This window comes from Hydractinia symbiolongicarpus, chromosome 2 (assembly GCF_029227915.1).
Source record: "Hydractinia symbiolongicarpus strain clone_291-10 chromosome 2, HSymV2.1, whole genome shotgun sequence".
Taxonomy (NCBI): Eukaryota; Metazoa; Cnidaria; class Hydrozoa; order Anthoathecata; family Hydractiniidae; genus Hydractinia; species Hydractinia symbiolongicarpus.
Window position 1 is genome coordinate 18,939,064 of NC_079876.1, and position 12,836 is coordinate 18,951,899.

A 12,836-nucleotide genomic window follows, 5' to 3' on the forward strand; every position below is an offset into this window, starting at 1 on the left:
GCTTGGGTACCCAAAGGAGCAGTATTCATTAATTGTGATGAATACTTTCAAAGGTCAAGATAACGCTGTTGTCCGGAACTTAGGTTATAAGTTCTAGCCTCTTGATATTTCCATCAATAAGTGTGTCTCTCATAAATTCAATACGTGGTGCGCAGTCGTGTTAGCGAGCAGTTAAGAGAGGTATGCTCCTGGTGATATAAAAAAATCAATGGAGTTGTCCGATTTAAATCCATTACTTACGCGTTGGATTGTTGAAATGTTAGAATACAGAAAGTTGCAGAATAAATCGGTTGTTAATAAATTCAGCAACGCATGTATCACAGAGGGTGTTAAGTCAGACAATGAAGGCATTTCGACAATCGAAACACATTAACTCAGAAACGACAATTATTGTTAATTTTATAACTAATTTATTGAATAAAAATCTTTAAAATCATTTCAAACTTACGCATTCTATTTATCTTACTGCCAAATACAAAATGCTATACAAGTAAAAAAAAAATTATTAGTTGGTAAAAGAATTCTTCGTTAAAAAATTTTGTCGGAGAAAGATTCGTTGGTAATAAATATTAGTCAACAAGGCAAAAATTCGTTACTTTTTACCGACATATTTTTTACCGTATGTATAAAATTGTGTATTATATAACTAAGGATAAACACAAAACATTGTTATGAATTAACGAAAGCAAAACATGCTTGTCAAGAAGACTCCACATTTTTCTGTAAAAACCGTGTCAAAACTAACTTTTCATTCTCTCAAACTGACTTCCTAAGGGTAATTGTGACCCTTTAAAATACAACAATATTAGAAATCCTTAAAAATCCCGTTATTTGCGAAATTACAAAGGAATTCACGACGATCAAAAACTCTGGAAAAAACCAGTCATATAAAAATTAACAGTCACAAAGTCTCAAGAATTAACTTGTGGTCAACGACTGCCCCTAACATATATGGAAATTATTTCAAAATCATGCAAGTACATCTAAAGTCGTCCTTTTTTATGTCTTCATATAATAAACTTCTTTTTATTCTTGAGATGTACTGATCGAACGCACACCTGAAAACCTGATGAGCATTTGACTTTCAACATAAATACCATTCTTACGCAAATTTTCGATATTCAAGTTGTACACATTGCTGCTGCTCACGAAGCTCAAATTGAACTTTTTTATTTCCTTGTTATAGAGAAGGCATTCTATTCCTTCATTCCATTGTTTCATATGCAGTTTAACTAAATTGCATCCGTCGTAGGAGCAAGAAAGAAAATCATCGTCTACTACGATATCGTTGATAATAAAATCAGGAGGAAATGATATCTTGTAAAAATTGCTTTCTCCTCGAACATATTTTTTGTTTTCTTTTAACGCGCTTAATAAAGCATTGAATCTTGTCTCTGTGGACAGGACAGTTTCAAAATATTCTTTCTTGTAATCTGCGACTAATTCTCCGAATTGCTTCCTGACTTCGGCTATTGCATTTTCGCATATAGCATCGGGAATATACACCTCCTTCTTCTGAAGTGAAATACTATCTGATAACAATTTCTCTAAAACAATTCCTGTAGCAATTTCATCCAATTTTGACTTTAAATTAGAGAGTCCTTCAAAGACGAGCCCAAAAGTTGAATCAAATTCTTCCAGAACTTTTTTATAACAAAGCGCAAGTTCAGGCTTCTTGTCTGTTAAGATAACTTTTATCATGGCAAGAAGTTTTTCGGAGTACCAACTTGTTTCTTGCGCTTTTACGTCGTCGTATTCCTTTTTCATTATTTTCATTGCTTCAAATTCTTCTTTCATTGCTTGCATGCTTTTGAATTCCCTTCTCATGGTTTCGAATTCCTGTTGCATTGATCTCATAATTTCCAATTCTTCTTCCAGCGCGGTGATTTTTGTCATAGTTGATGATAAATGACGATGACAATAATCTTGACCATGTTTTAATAGGTTTTTTCTGCAGCACTAAAAACAAAGTTTCAAAGTACTAAGGCTTCCTGTTATACTAAAATTTCCTTAGTATGATTATGACCTTTATGCGAAGTCTAAATGATCAGCGTTTTCATACTGAAATTGTTACATTATTTCTATTGGTCCTATATTGTGAGTAAGCCAATAACACAAAATCAATTATGAATCTCAAATTTAGGGCAGTTTTTCTGTAATTATAAGGATGCCCTCGAATGTAAAATGTTTATTTTTTTTTTCACTTTTTTTAAAAATTTTCACGGAACAGACCGGAACAGAAAAGAAGGTAAGCAAATGTACTTAAATGTTCATACCGATTCTATCTTATTCCGTTCCGGAAAAAGATAGAATCGAGTTCAATTTTTTCTTTGCGTTCTGTGTGGAAACAGCAGGTGAAAAATTGGTTAGCCAATACTAAATTTTTTTATTTTGTGAGAATTATGAAGTGGAAGTTACCAGCATAACATATTCTGTTCTCTTCCGTTCTTGTCTGTTCCATTCCGCGGAAAATATTCTTGAAGTGGGAAACACTTTTAAGTTTGCTGCAAGTTTTAGAAAAAATATTGTAAAAATGATACTTAAGTGGGATATAACAAGGAAAAGGTTTTCTCTATAAAATTATATTTAACCATGCTTCGAAAAACGAATTTCATTTCTTCAGACACTCATAATCCGCATGGAAATTAAAGACTTTAAAGAAGAACTAACGATTGATAACAAGTTGTGTTTGCAATTTTTATGATAGTGCAAATATGAACCGTGTAAATTATTATATTTGTGGGCTGTGATTCTTGAGATATTTAAGGTGAAAGTAGTCCTACTGTTGCCATCGCAGTGTCGATTAGGATTTCTGTTCCGTAAAATACAAACTTGTTTGACGTAAGTTCGCAGGGATGTAAACATATTCTGAAAAAATGAAGCGAACAAATGCTAAACTAGGTCTCCTGTGATTATCCAAGAGTAATTTTAATTATTATTTTTGATATAAATATCTTTATCAGAATAAAATAATGTTTTACTGATGTAAATATAGTTTTAGAGTTTTAGACATAGTAATCACTTTGAAAAAATAAGTATTTTTTTTGCGTTATTTTGGTATTAAAAAATCATGAAAGACAACAGCTGCTGTTTTGAAAATAACATTTCAATTGATTATGCGCAATAAAGCGAATTGAAAGTGATTTTGTGATAGCAAAACATAACAAAAATAGTCTCAAAGTTTTTCTTTGTTTACTTACCTAATGTCGTTGTTACATTGTTATAAATTACATTTTCTAGAATAATGTTGTTTTACTGGATTCGTCATTGGAAACGTCGCCAAAAGTAAATCTTCAGGTCCACGACATGATAAACAATTATATTGAAATAGAAAATACTGAACTGACAAGTCAAAATATTTTTAGAATAACTTGTCTTCTTCATCGCATTGATAAATTATAATTTCTTATGGAATACCAAGAAGTGAGTGGATCTTCACAAGTCCTGCTGATCTATGTACGCTGTGTTCACTCCAAAATTAACAAAATATGTCCGAACCAAGTTGGATTTGGTTCGATAATGGCAGCGACCGTTAACGAAATTATGGCTTTTTGAGAAATTAATTTTTTATGGCATGTTGTTTTCGTGATATGTAAAATTGTTTTTATTACTTAATAACATTTAGGTAGTTTCTTTGGTTAGCTCTCCTTTAAACTACTAGAAATATAATTCCCCATTCACACTATCACTCTACTTTATAGGCCTTATTTACCCAAAATAGCTTGAGAATCATCAAAAAAGGTAAATTTGTTGATTATGTGGTACTTTAGAGCAAACTGCAATATAACTTGTGAAGAAATAATTTTGTTTGAAAGGATGTAGGAAGATATTACAGAGCTGAATGAGAGCAACACAACGAGTTAAAACTATGATTTAAGTATGATGGATGTTTTTTGTTTGCGCTTTTTTTTGTTTTGTTCCAGTTTTTTTTTACAGATTTTTGTCTCACATACTCTTGTGTTAAAAAAGTCTACCATAATCTTAATTTAATGACGTCAAAAATGCTTACGTCAGCATTTTTGACGTTAACAAGTACATTTTCAGTAAGGATGTAAACAAAACTTGTAGTAGTTTTCGTGTTCAAATGACTCCACGCCCCAACGAAGCATCAAGAAATTTTTTAAATAATATTTAAATATTATCTAGAAAACTGTTTAAGTAACTGCTGGTCAAATTATACTTCGGTTTGTCTAATTCCATTTCAGGCTTCCTCTGAGACCAGATTTAACGTGTTTTAAACATTTAAACATGCAAACGTGTTTATGTTAACATTTTCTACAAAATCTATATACAAAATATCTGGTATTGCGGTGGGAATTAAATTGCAACACGACACAGGTTAGTATCTAACCCCTTGCAATGCCTTTTTATGTCATACAACAAGCCACAGGGGCGTCATAACTGATTCACATTTGGATCACATTTGGGATTATCAACAACTTAATTTAATTCAGGTATTTAAAAAAATTTCAAACTAAAATGGAACAGCAGTAAGAATAAAGCTTAATTAAAAATTTTTCTCGGTAACTTTCAATTTTGAAATACGGACTAAACATTGCACACGTGTACCCAACGTGTGTCGTCATGTTACATTAAGATATTTAAACAAGTACAAAATTACAAACAACAGACATAGTGAAAAGAATAAAATTTCTTATACCAGAACGCTGCAACCAAAGGAGGAAAATTCACACGAAATAACTTCTTCCTCACAAATACTACGGTGATATTCCACCTATAAAAATAATATCGAAGTAAAATTACTTTCTTTGTACGTAAAGGTAAAACAATCCGGTTTCACTGTTTCTGTACCTGCTCGATGTTTACAGCTAGGTGAAAGTCTTAACATTTTATCCGAAAAGATAGGAATGTTGTGGCTCAATAAATTTATTCTTAACATTAGCTTCCATTTGATTTAACTATCACAGCTTCTTAACACTTTTATCAAAGTTTTTTTTGACTTTTGGAGTGTAAACGCAAAGAGGAAGAACTACGTGTATAGACTAAATTATATGTAATATTTTTTTCAACACCACAAACTGCAGCCAAAAGGTTGATAATTGTACGTGTAAAACACATTTGCGTTAATCTTTTTGTGATAGATGTCATACTGTGGAATGGTACTAGTTTTCCTTCGTAGCCATATGCTTAGCCTTAATACTTAACAGTTAAATACATCCGTTATACATTGTCGAGATTGTAATTATATGTAATTTGGCACGATCTAATTCGCTTTTTTATGTTTCCGGATCTGTCGTTTTTGTTTATAAAATCTAATTATAATTTAGGTATTCATAAAAAGATAAAATAGATGCCTTTTAATGTGCATTTGCCCTCCCTACATTATAAAAATACCACCTTAACCTCTTATCATCTGTAAAAAGTATAAACTTTGCGCTCTTAAGTAAAATGAAGTAGATTTTGCGAGGACGATAAATGTGGTAGACATGACATTTCAAACCGCAGTTAAATGTCCTAGTGTTTACATGAACTTCATCGGGTTGTGAACATGCGCAATGACTTTTGACACATGCGCAATACTTTCATATTAGATAAATCGTGTTTACATCAATAACTTAAAGGCAATAAGAAATTTTAATTCGGCCGCTTGACCGAATTGAAATCGAAATTGAAATAAGTAGCATTTCGAAAAGAACGAAAATGTAAATGCTGCCTAAAATGGCAAACTATTATTTTTAATAAGGAATATAATTTGGTTGAAAATAAGAAAGTTAAAGTTCTCTTACCAGTTCTCTCTCCATCAAATTGTTTGAACAGTTATTTGGACATTCCACAGGAAACTTACCACATGTGTTATAATGATCCTAAATTAAATTTAATTAGCTGAAGTGAGTGGTTTCAATTAAGAAGCTAGTGACAGGTATAATTTGATTAGCATTATTATTTGTTATGATTATTTGATTGTATTGCGGAAATATCACCTTTGAGTGATTGGGCAGTTAGGATAATTTTTACCTTCTTAACTTGTTTTTCTTTATAAGAATTACTTAAAAGGAGTTACTAACGTTCTCATGGTCAGATCAGAGAATAGGCCAAGTAGACTATAGCTCACATAAGAATTACTTCAAATTGAATTTTTTTCGCAAATTCTATCTATATGCGCGAAATTTTTTGTCTCTGCGGAAATATCTGTACGCGTGAATATGAAAAGATAAATATTCGAGAAATTATTAGAAATGACTTTTCGCTGAAACTAATTAGTTTTTATAAGTAAGTCTTCTTTGTTTGCAGTTGGTAAATTAATTCCAAGTCTTTATGATATGAGCAAGTTTAAGGCTACCTCAAATTTGCTCATAGACCTAAAATAAATTAAATTGCTAAAAAAATTCTAATCTTCATAAAAACCTTTCATTCGCGGAAAAAAAATCTTCGCGGGGTATCTCGACATGAATGATTCCCGCAAATTATTCACCCACACTATTTTTTCATCCCTCGTTCTTTTTAAGCAGTTGCAGAGAAAAATTATTCTTCCGAATAAAACTTTTTATATTTTGTATATACGGACTCCGGTAGACCAAAATATAATATTTCACTTAGTCGAACAGATGTAGTTAAAGGGGATAGTACTGAAATCTGAAAAATGGCTTAATCAAAAATGTGTTAAAATTCATAGTAGCCATTTATGTCATAATAAACCTGCTAAGATAATACTACCTTGACATAGTAGAACTTATGAAACAAATTTGCTTTCACTTCTTAAAAAAATTTGTAGGAAATAAACCTTAAGGGAGTTAGTGTGATTGCAACAAAATTAATTTTCAAAACAAAATTAATTTTCGCCGGAAATTTTCAAGGCCATGTAATTTGTCAGAACTAAATTCGGTTAAAATAAATTTGATGACAATTTATTTTCATATTTTATGCAATTTTGTAGCAGGCCAAGAAAGACTATTAAAGTTGAGTATCACATATCCATAAGCGTACTTCTAAATAAATTAAAAGGCAAAATTAGTGTATGTAATCAAATTTCACGAAAATTTTATTTTGCGAATTCGGCGAATAGCGAGTCTCCTAAAGCTACGCAACTGGTTGGGCGCCACTGGTAACTTTTTTATCAAAACGCAACACAAAAGCAGGAACTATTGTCGCCAAATTGACAAAAACTCGCGAAAATCAATTTCCACAAAAAGTAAGCCCATGAAGGAAACCTAAGCGTCAGTTCTTAATTATGACAGGTATTTACTTTAATAACGGGTAGCTTACTATAAAATAACAGGTATATTTCCTTACCTGGATTTGGAAACTAAAAAACAAAACACTGCAATACTGGCAATTTTCCAGCTTGTAAGGACATTTTTTCTGGTGGTTTGTTAGCTTGTATCTTTCTATCATTTCTTCACAGTGTTCAAATGTACAACAAACAAGTTGAAATGCGCATCTCTTTTGTAAATGATCCTAAAGATTATAAGATTATATGAAACCAGATATATAGAATCACAATTGCAAATCAAAGCTTTGGTCCTTTCTGTAATTATGTGTCCATGAAAAGATTGTCTAAAAAGTAGACAGGCAATATTAATCGCAGGATGAAAAGGATAATTTATTGTTTAAGATGTTTATCTGCAATAACTAATGGCGTGTTACTTTGATGAAAACGAGCAAATTACAAATTCAAAATTAGAAAACACATAGAAAATGATTTTTCGCATAACCAAATAGTTCGCTACCTCCAATAAACGCTTAGATGTGACCTACAGAAGGCAACAAATCAATAAACGTTAAAAAGTATTACCACCTAGTAAACAAAAAATTTGAAAAGGTGTGCAAGAGAGCAAGTGGCAGATTAAGATTACTTCAAGAACCTCGTATACATGTGACGAGAGAATCAGCATTTGAGATCTACATTACATATCTACATACGCAGTTCGGACATGCAACAAAAGAAAATCGGATGTCCTAAAATTCGAGAACTTTTTTTACCATCGGTCAGTACTTGAAATTATCCATCGAATTCCTATAAAAATCCTTGAAAAATTAGATATACGATAAAATCTTATTCAATGAAGATACGAACTTAAAATTTAAAACATGTCTTAGTTTTATTGAAAGAAACACTTCTGCAAAATTTGAACTCTAGATTTTCCCGATTTTGGCTTGAAAAACGCTAAGCGCCAACCTCGCAGGTAATTTTTCAGTACCTGACAGTTAAAGTAATGAAGAATATGCAGATACTGAATATTCGAGAAACTGTGACAGCCGTGAATTTAATATCGGAGTAAAAAAGTGTTGAAGTGCGGTTTGTTTGCTGTGCTTATTTGCGTTTTTTTTACTCTTGTTCTTGTTTTGTCTCTACGTGCTCACTATTTTTGGTGTTAAACTAATGTTTAATAATTTTTGTACAGGAGAAAAATTGATATCAACTGTATCTATATGTAAATAATATATTACGTAGCTAACGCTTTAAACCTATATTTTTATTAATAATAACAAAGGGCCGTTTGCATGGTTTTACAAAAGAAATTTCAAAAATTACAGCTGAATAATAGGACAAGCAACATAATGTGAAGGTGTATTTATGAAACACGTAAAGTTAGGAAAAAACAGTAACAACCTAAAACGTAGGCCTAGTTATAATGACTTGAAAAAGTGTTCTGTAAAATACACACGACGATTGTCTCAGCTTTCGTTTTTAATATGTTTTCATATGTTATGTAAATACCTCGTATATATGTGTGTATTGATTTGGTCATCTATTATTGCATTTTAAAATTAAACAAAATGAAAATGATGACACATGGTATAGGGTATGACTAACCAAAAAAACTTTATCTCACATTGCCTCGTCTTAAAACAGTCTTTCTATACTAGAGACGTTTACAGATTCTACGAAACTCCATGAGGAATAAATATTCATTTTATAATAACAAACATGGTTAAGTGCACGAAAAAGATTTAAGAACAAATACTGCGCAAACTTTCGAATATTATTGTTGAACTAGTCGTCAATCCGTGGAAAAATTCACGGGGTCTCCCGTCCATTTTATATCACATTTCGTGTTTCCGTAGCAGAAAGACAAACAGGCGCACGAACAGCTATTATTAAAGAGAATCTAACTACGAGAGCACAAGTGAGTTAATAGCTTCCTGGGAGGAGAGTCAATTAAAATCTTTAGTTTAGTTTAAGTAAATAAGTTATTGTGCACACATTTTTGAGGTAAATCCATTAGGAAACAAACGTTTACTGTATTTATTTTAAATCTGGATGGTAAAATATTTGTCATAGGAAATTAAAGGTGTACCTAAACCACACTGTGCGTAACTTCAACTTCAACCAAAGACTGTTCCCAAATAGTTTTATCAATTGGTACTTAAACGGTTTTGCCTGCGTTAGAGTATCGAGGCTGGCGTAAAAAAGCTCTAAAATGATAAACCTTAGGTTGTGCACGGGCAAAAAATTTCTGACGATGTAAAGAGAAGTAGCAGCCACCAAAAAAGTATAAAATGTCGTGCAACAGAAAATGAACCTCACGAAAATTAAAAAAAAAATGTAACATTTATGATATTCCACAAAGCACAGCTGGATGATTTTGATGTCCTCTTTACCCGATCTTTGTATGGATGGGTGAAGCCAGTTTAGTATAAATAAGCTACTGAGAACACATCCCATAATTCTTTAAACAAAAAAAATTAAAAACAAAAACAAACAAATACCTCGATATTACTGAGCTCACCAATCCATTCACATCCTTTGTTCGAGTGTTCACATTTCACTTGCACTGATAAAATGATTTTATTTATCATTCTAGCAGGAGTCACCTATGAATATCCGTAACCGTAAAAAAATGGTGAATAAAAAAGGGTAAGAAGTAATTTAGTCAAACTTACCATGTTCTTATCTATTCGTTTTCGACAAATTGGGCAGACAAAATCATAACCACTAAAAATGATACGAAAATAATATGTCATATTCTTGTTCAGCACTTGTGAGAACTATAAACTTTTTAAGTACTAATTTTCTTCCTTAGCAATTGAGTAGCAATCTGGGAAATATAGGCAAAAAACAAAACTCCTGAAATACCTTTCCTTTCTGGTTCTTTCCCAGCTTTCCAAACAGATCTTACACATTCCATGGTCACATTCTAGCTGCATAGCATCTCTCATTAGATTATGGCAAACGACGCAATAAAAATCTTGTCTCACTTCTTCAGCGACTTCAAAATGGAACCCTCCAGACATTTTGTTAGCTATTTTAATTTTTCTTTTGATATGCGTTTATACATTGGTAAGTTTTTTATCAAAGTAGTTAATATATACAAGACGAAATATATATTCTTATGCTTCTAAATATACTTTCATACCTGTTTGTGTCAAAGCTCTTGCGCGTGTCAAAGCTGGTTACTGGTGAACTTTTGCATTGTTTTATCACCCAACATTTATTTTACAAAGTAAGTTTTTTTTATAAGATACTGATCGTCAAGTTGACACAACTGTTGAAATAACTTTGACAACTTGATAACACATAAACACGTTACAATGATAAATACTTAGCTACTTAATTTTATTTTCACTATTATTATTCCGAATATTTATACAGAATATAGCCACTTTAGTGAACTCTAAATGTAGTTTGATTTTTGTTGAATTACGTACTTGTGATTTCAAACATTATCAGAATGCAAAGATGTATATCGGAAAGTAATATTTACCCACTAAGCTATTTTTTCTTTCTCAATTATGAAACTCTTATAACTGGGCAATAAATGAGTAAACAAATCAAAAGTATAATTTAAATACGTTAATATTTGTTGGACAAAAAAGGTTCTTTGCTTATGGAAGATACTGAAAAAAACAGCAAGGACAAAGTCCTACGATGACATGTATTACAAAAACTTCCTACCCAAAGTCGGCCGCACTTTTCAACAAAGCGACTTCTTTAAACTATCGTTTTTGTCTGCCAAATCAAAAGTTTACAAATAATCATAACAAACTATTCCAATTACAAATAAACTCTCCTGCGCAGTTGTTGTTCAGCCTTCTTTAGGTATAAAAACAATGTATTTGCAATAAAATTGATCAATTAGTTGTAAATCTAAGAGACTTCGCAAGTTATATTGATCAATTTGTCAATAACAAATGTTAAACCATTATTCACCTTCTATAAACTTAATATTATACAACAACAAGAAAACAGGTATGGAAACCAGGTATTTCATGCAATAAAAATTATGACTTTATCAGCATATAATAAACCAGCGGCGGATTGGGAAAATAGCTAACAAATCTCTGGATCTGCATCGACGAATTAAACATATTAGATTGCGGCACTTTCCTCCAACCTCTAATTTTTTAAGAAATTGTTCTTATTCTCTCTACAGCTCTCTATATTTGTGAGCTTTCAGAACAACATTCTTTTCTTTAGAAACAGATGATCTATATTTTTTTAATTCACTGACAACTTTACGTGGGTAGTTTTTGAAAGGCAACTGCGGGAACAAAATGTTTTTCGATAGCGCGCCGTTAATTCATTTTTGCGCAAAACGCGCTTCTTTTGCTTTTATAAGCCCAGACCTCGGCACATGCTTTACTAAAAGTTTACCTCATTTCCTTTGCCATTTTGAATCTTATAACACATGTGCTGGTTGTTGGTTGTTAAGAAAATATTATTCTAAAAATATTAATTAAAAACTGACAACTATAGAACCTGTTAAGATATTTCATAGAAACAAACTTACCCCAATTTTTCTTTGCTTACTTAAATTTTGTTTAAGCGATCACAAACGCACGAAAAAATCGATTATATAGTTGCTAGATACATGTTATGACAGAAACAAATAATGACGGAGGGCATCTGTCGTGTCTCCATCGTAATGCTTCTATAAATATTAAGAATGTTCCAGCCATGAAAAAACAATGGTAGTTACAATGTTATTTTTTACGAATTAAACGTTTTAGCTTACTCAAGTAACACAGCGACTTTTTCTTGCGTTTGAAGAATACTTTCTCGCTGTTGCCTTACTTTTGACAGTTTCCTTTTATTTAAACAGTTGGTGCCTACTTTAAGAAGGAGGTAACAAATTAGGTAGGTAACAGAGTTTGGGAATTTCCCCATATTTCCCTAACGCTTAACTATGTTCATCCATCAGAGGACACTCCAGCATTAAATGATTTTTTCTTCTTGTTTTGTTTTTCGCCTAATGTTTTGATTTTAAAATGGCAAATACACCAAAATTCGCCTTGGTGCTCGGCCTGCTTCTTAGACGGAAATAAGCGATTGGAAAATTTATTATTGAATTTAAAGCTTTTAAGTACATGTGCATCCAATGAAATCTGTTGAATTAACCAAAGAATGTGCCATAAATTTTTTCCTAAATTATACCAAATTATGCTGGACAGTGTTGAGAAAACATTGACACGAAACAAACTAATTGCAGAAAAGCTAAGTTGACAGATTCATTAAAGTAAAGCTGGTCAAAATTCTTACTTTTATTACACGCAAAGTTTGCAAAGCGCCACATTTATACGAATTCATATTTCTAATTTATTTAAGTCCATCTGTACTTTCCAATAAAATTATGTGTTAATAATGCTAAGAGTTGGTCAAATTTGTTTATGTTAGGTCTCTTATAACCTTTTTTCTATTTTGGGTAATTTGAAAAAAATCAATGTGGACTGGTTAATTTTACATATTAATTTAAACATAATAACTGCAATGGTGTTTTTTTAATGAACAATACAATGTTTGTTTATAAGAAAAATTTATTCTGTTGTTTTTCAGGTTTTTTATACTGATTTTAGTGTCCTCATAGGAATTCTTTTTTGCGCAGGTTGATGCAGGGCTATTAGTACTAAAACTGGTACCTGCAAAATAATTTCAT

General features: G+C 31.6%; 1 protein-coding gene across 1 annotated transcript; it reads right to left on the reverse strand.

Moving 5' to 3' along the window:
- Positions 1 to 696: 696 nt before the first annotated feature.
- Positions 697 to 11,880, reverse strand: LOC130629880 (TNF receptor-associated factor 3-like). Its single transcript, XM_057443259.1, has 7 exons — positions 10,040 to 11,880; positions 9,847 to 9,898; positions 9,673 to 9,777; positions 7,252 to 7,416; positions 5,748 to 5,825; positions 4,661 to 4,735; positions 697 to 1,959 (listed from the first exon to the last, which is right to left on the reverse strand). Exons 1-7 carry the CDS (start codon positions 10,195 to 10,197, stop codon positions 1,027 to 1,029), a joined length of 1,566 nt encoding a protein of 521 aa, XP_057299242.1. The 5' UTR covers positions 10,198 to 11,880; the 3' UTR covers positions 697 to 1,026.
- Positions 11,881 to 12,836: the final 956 nt, after the last annotated feature.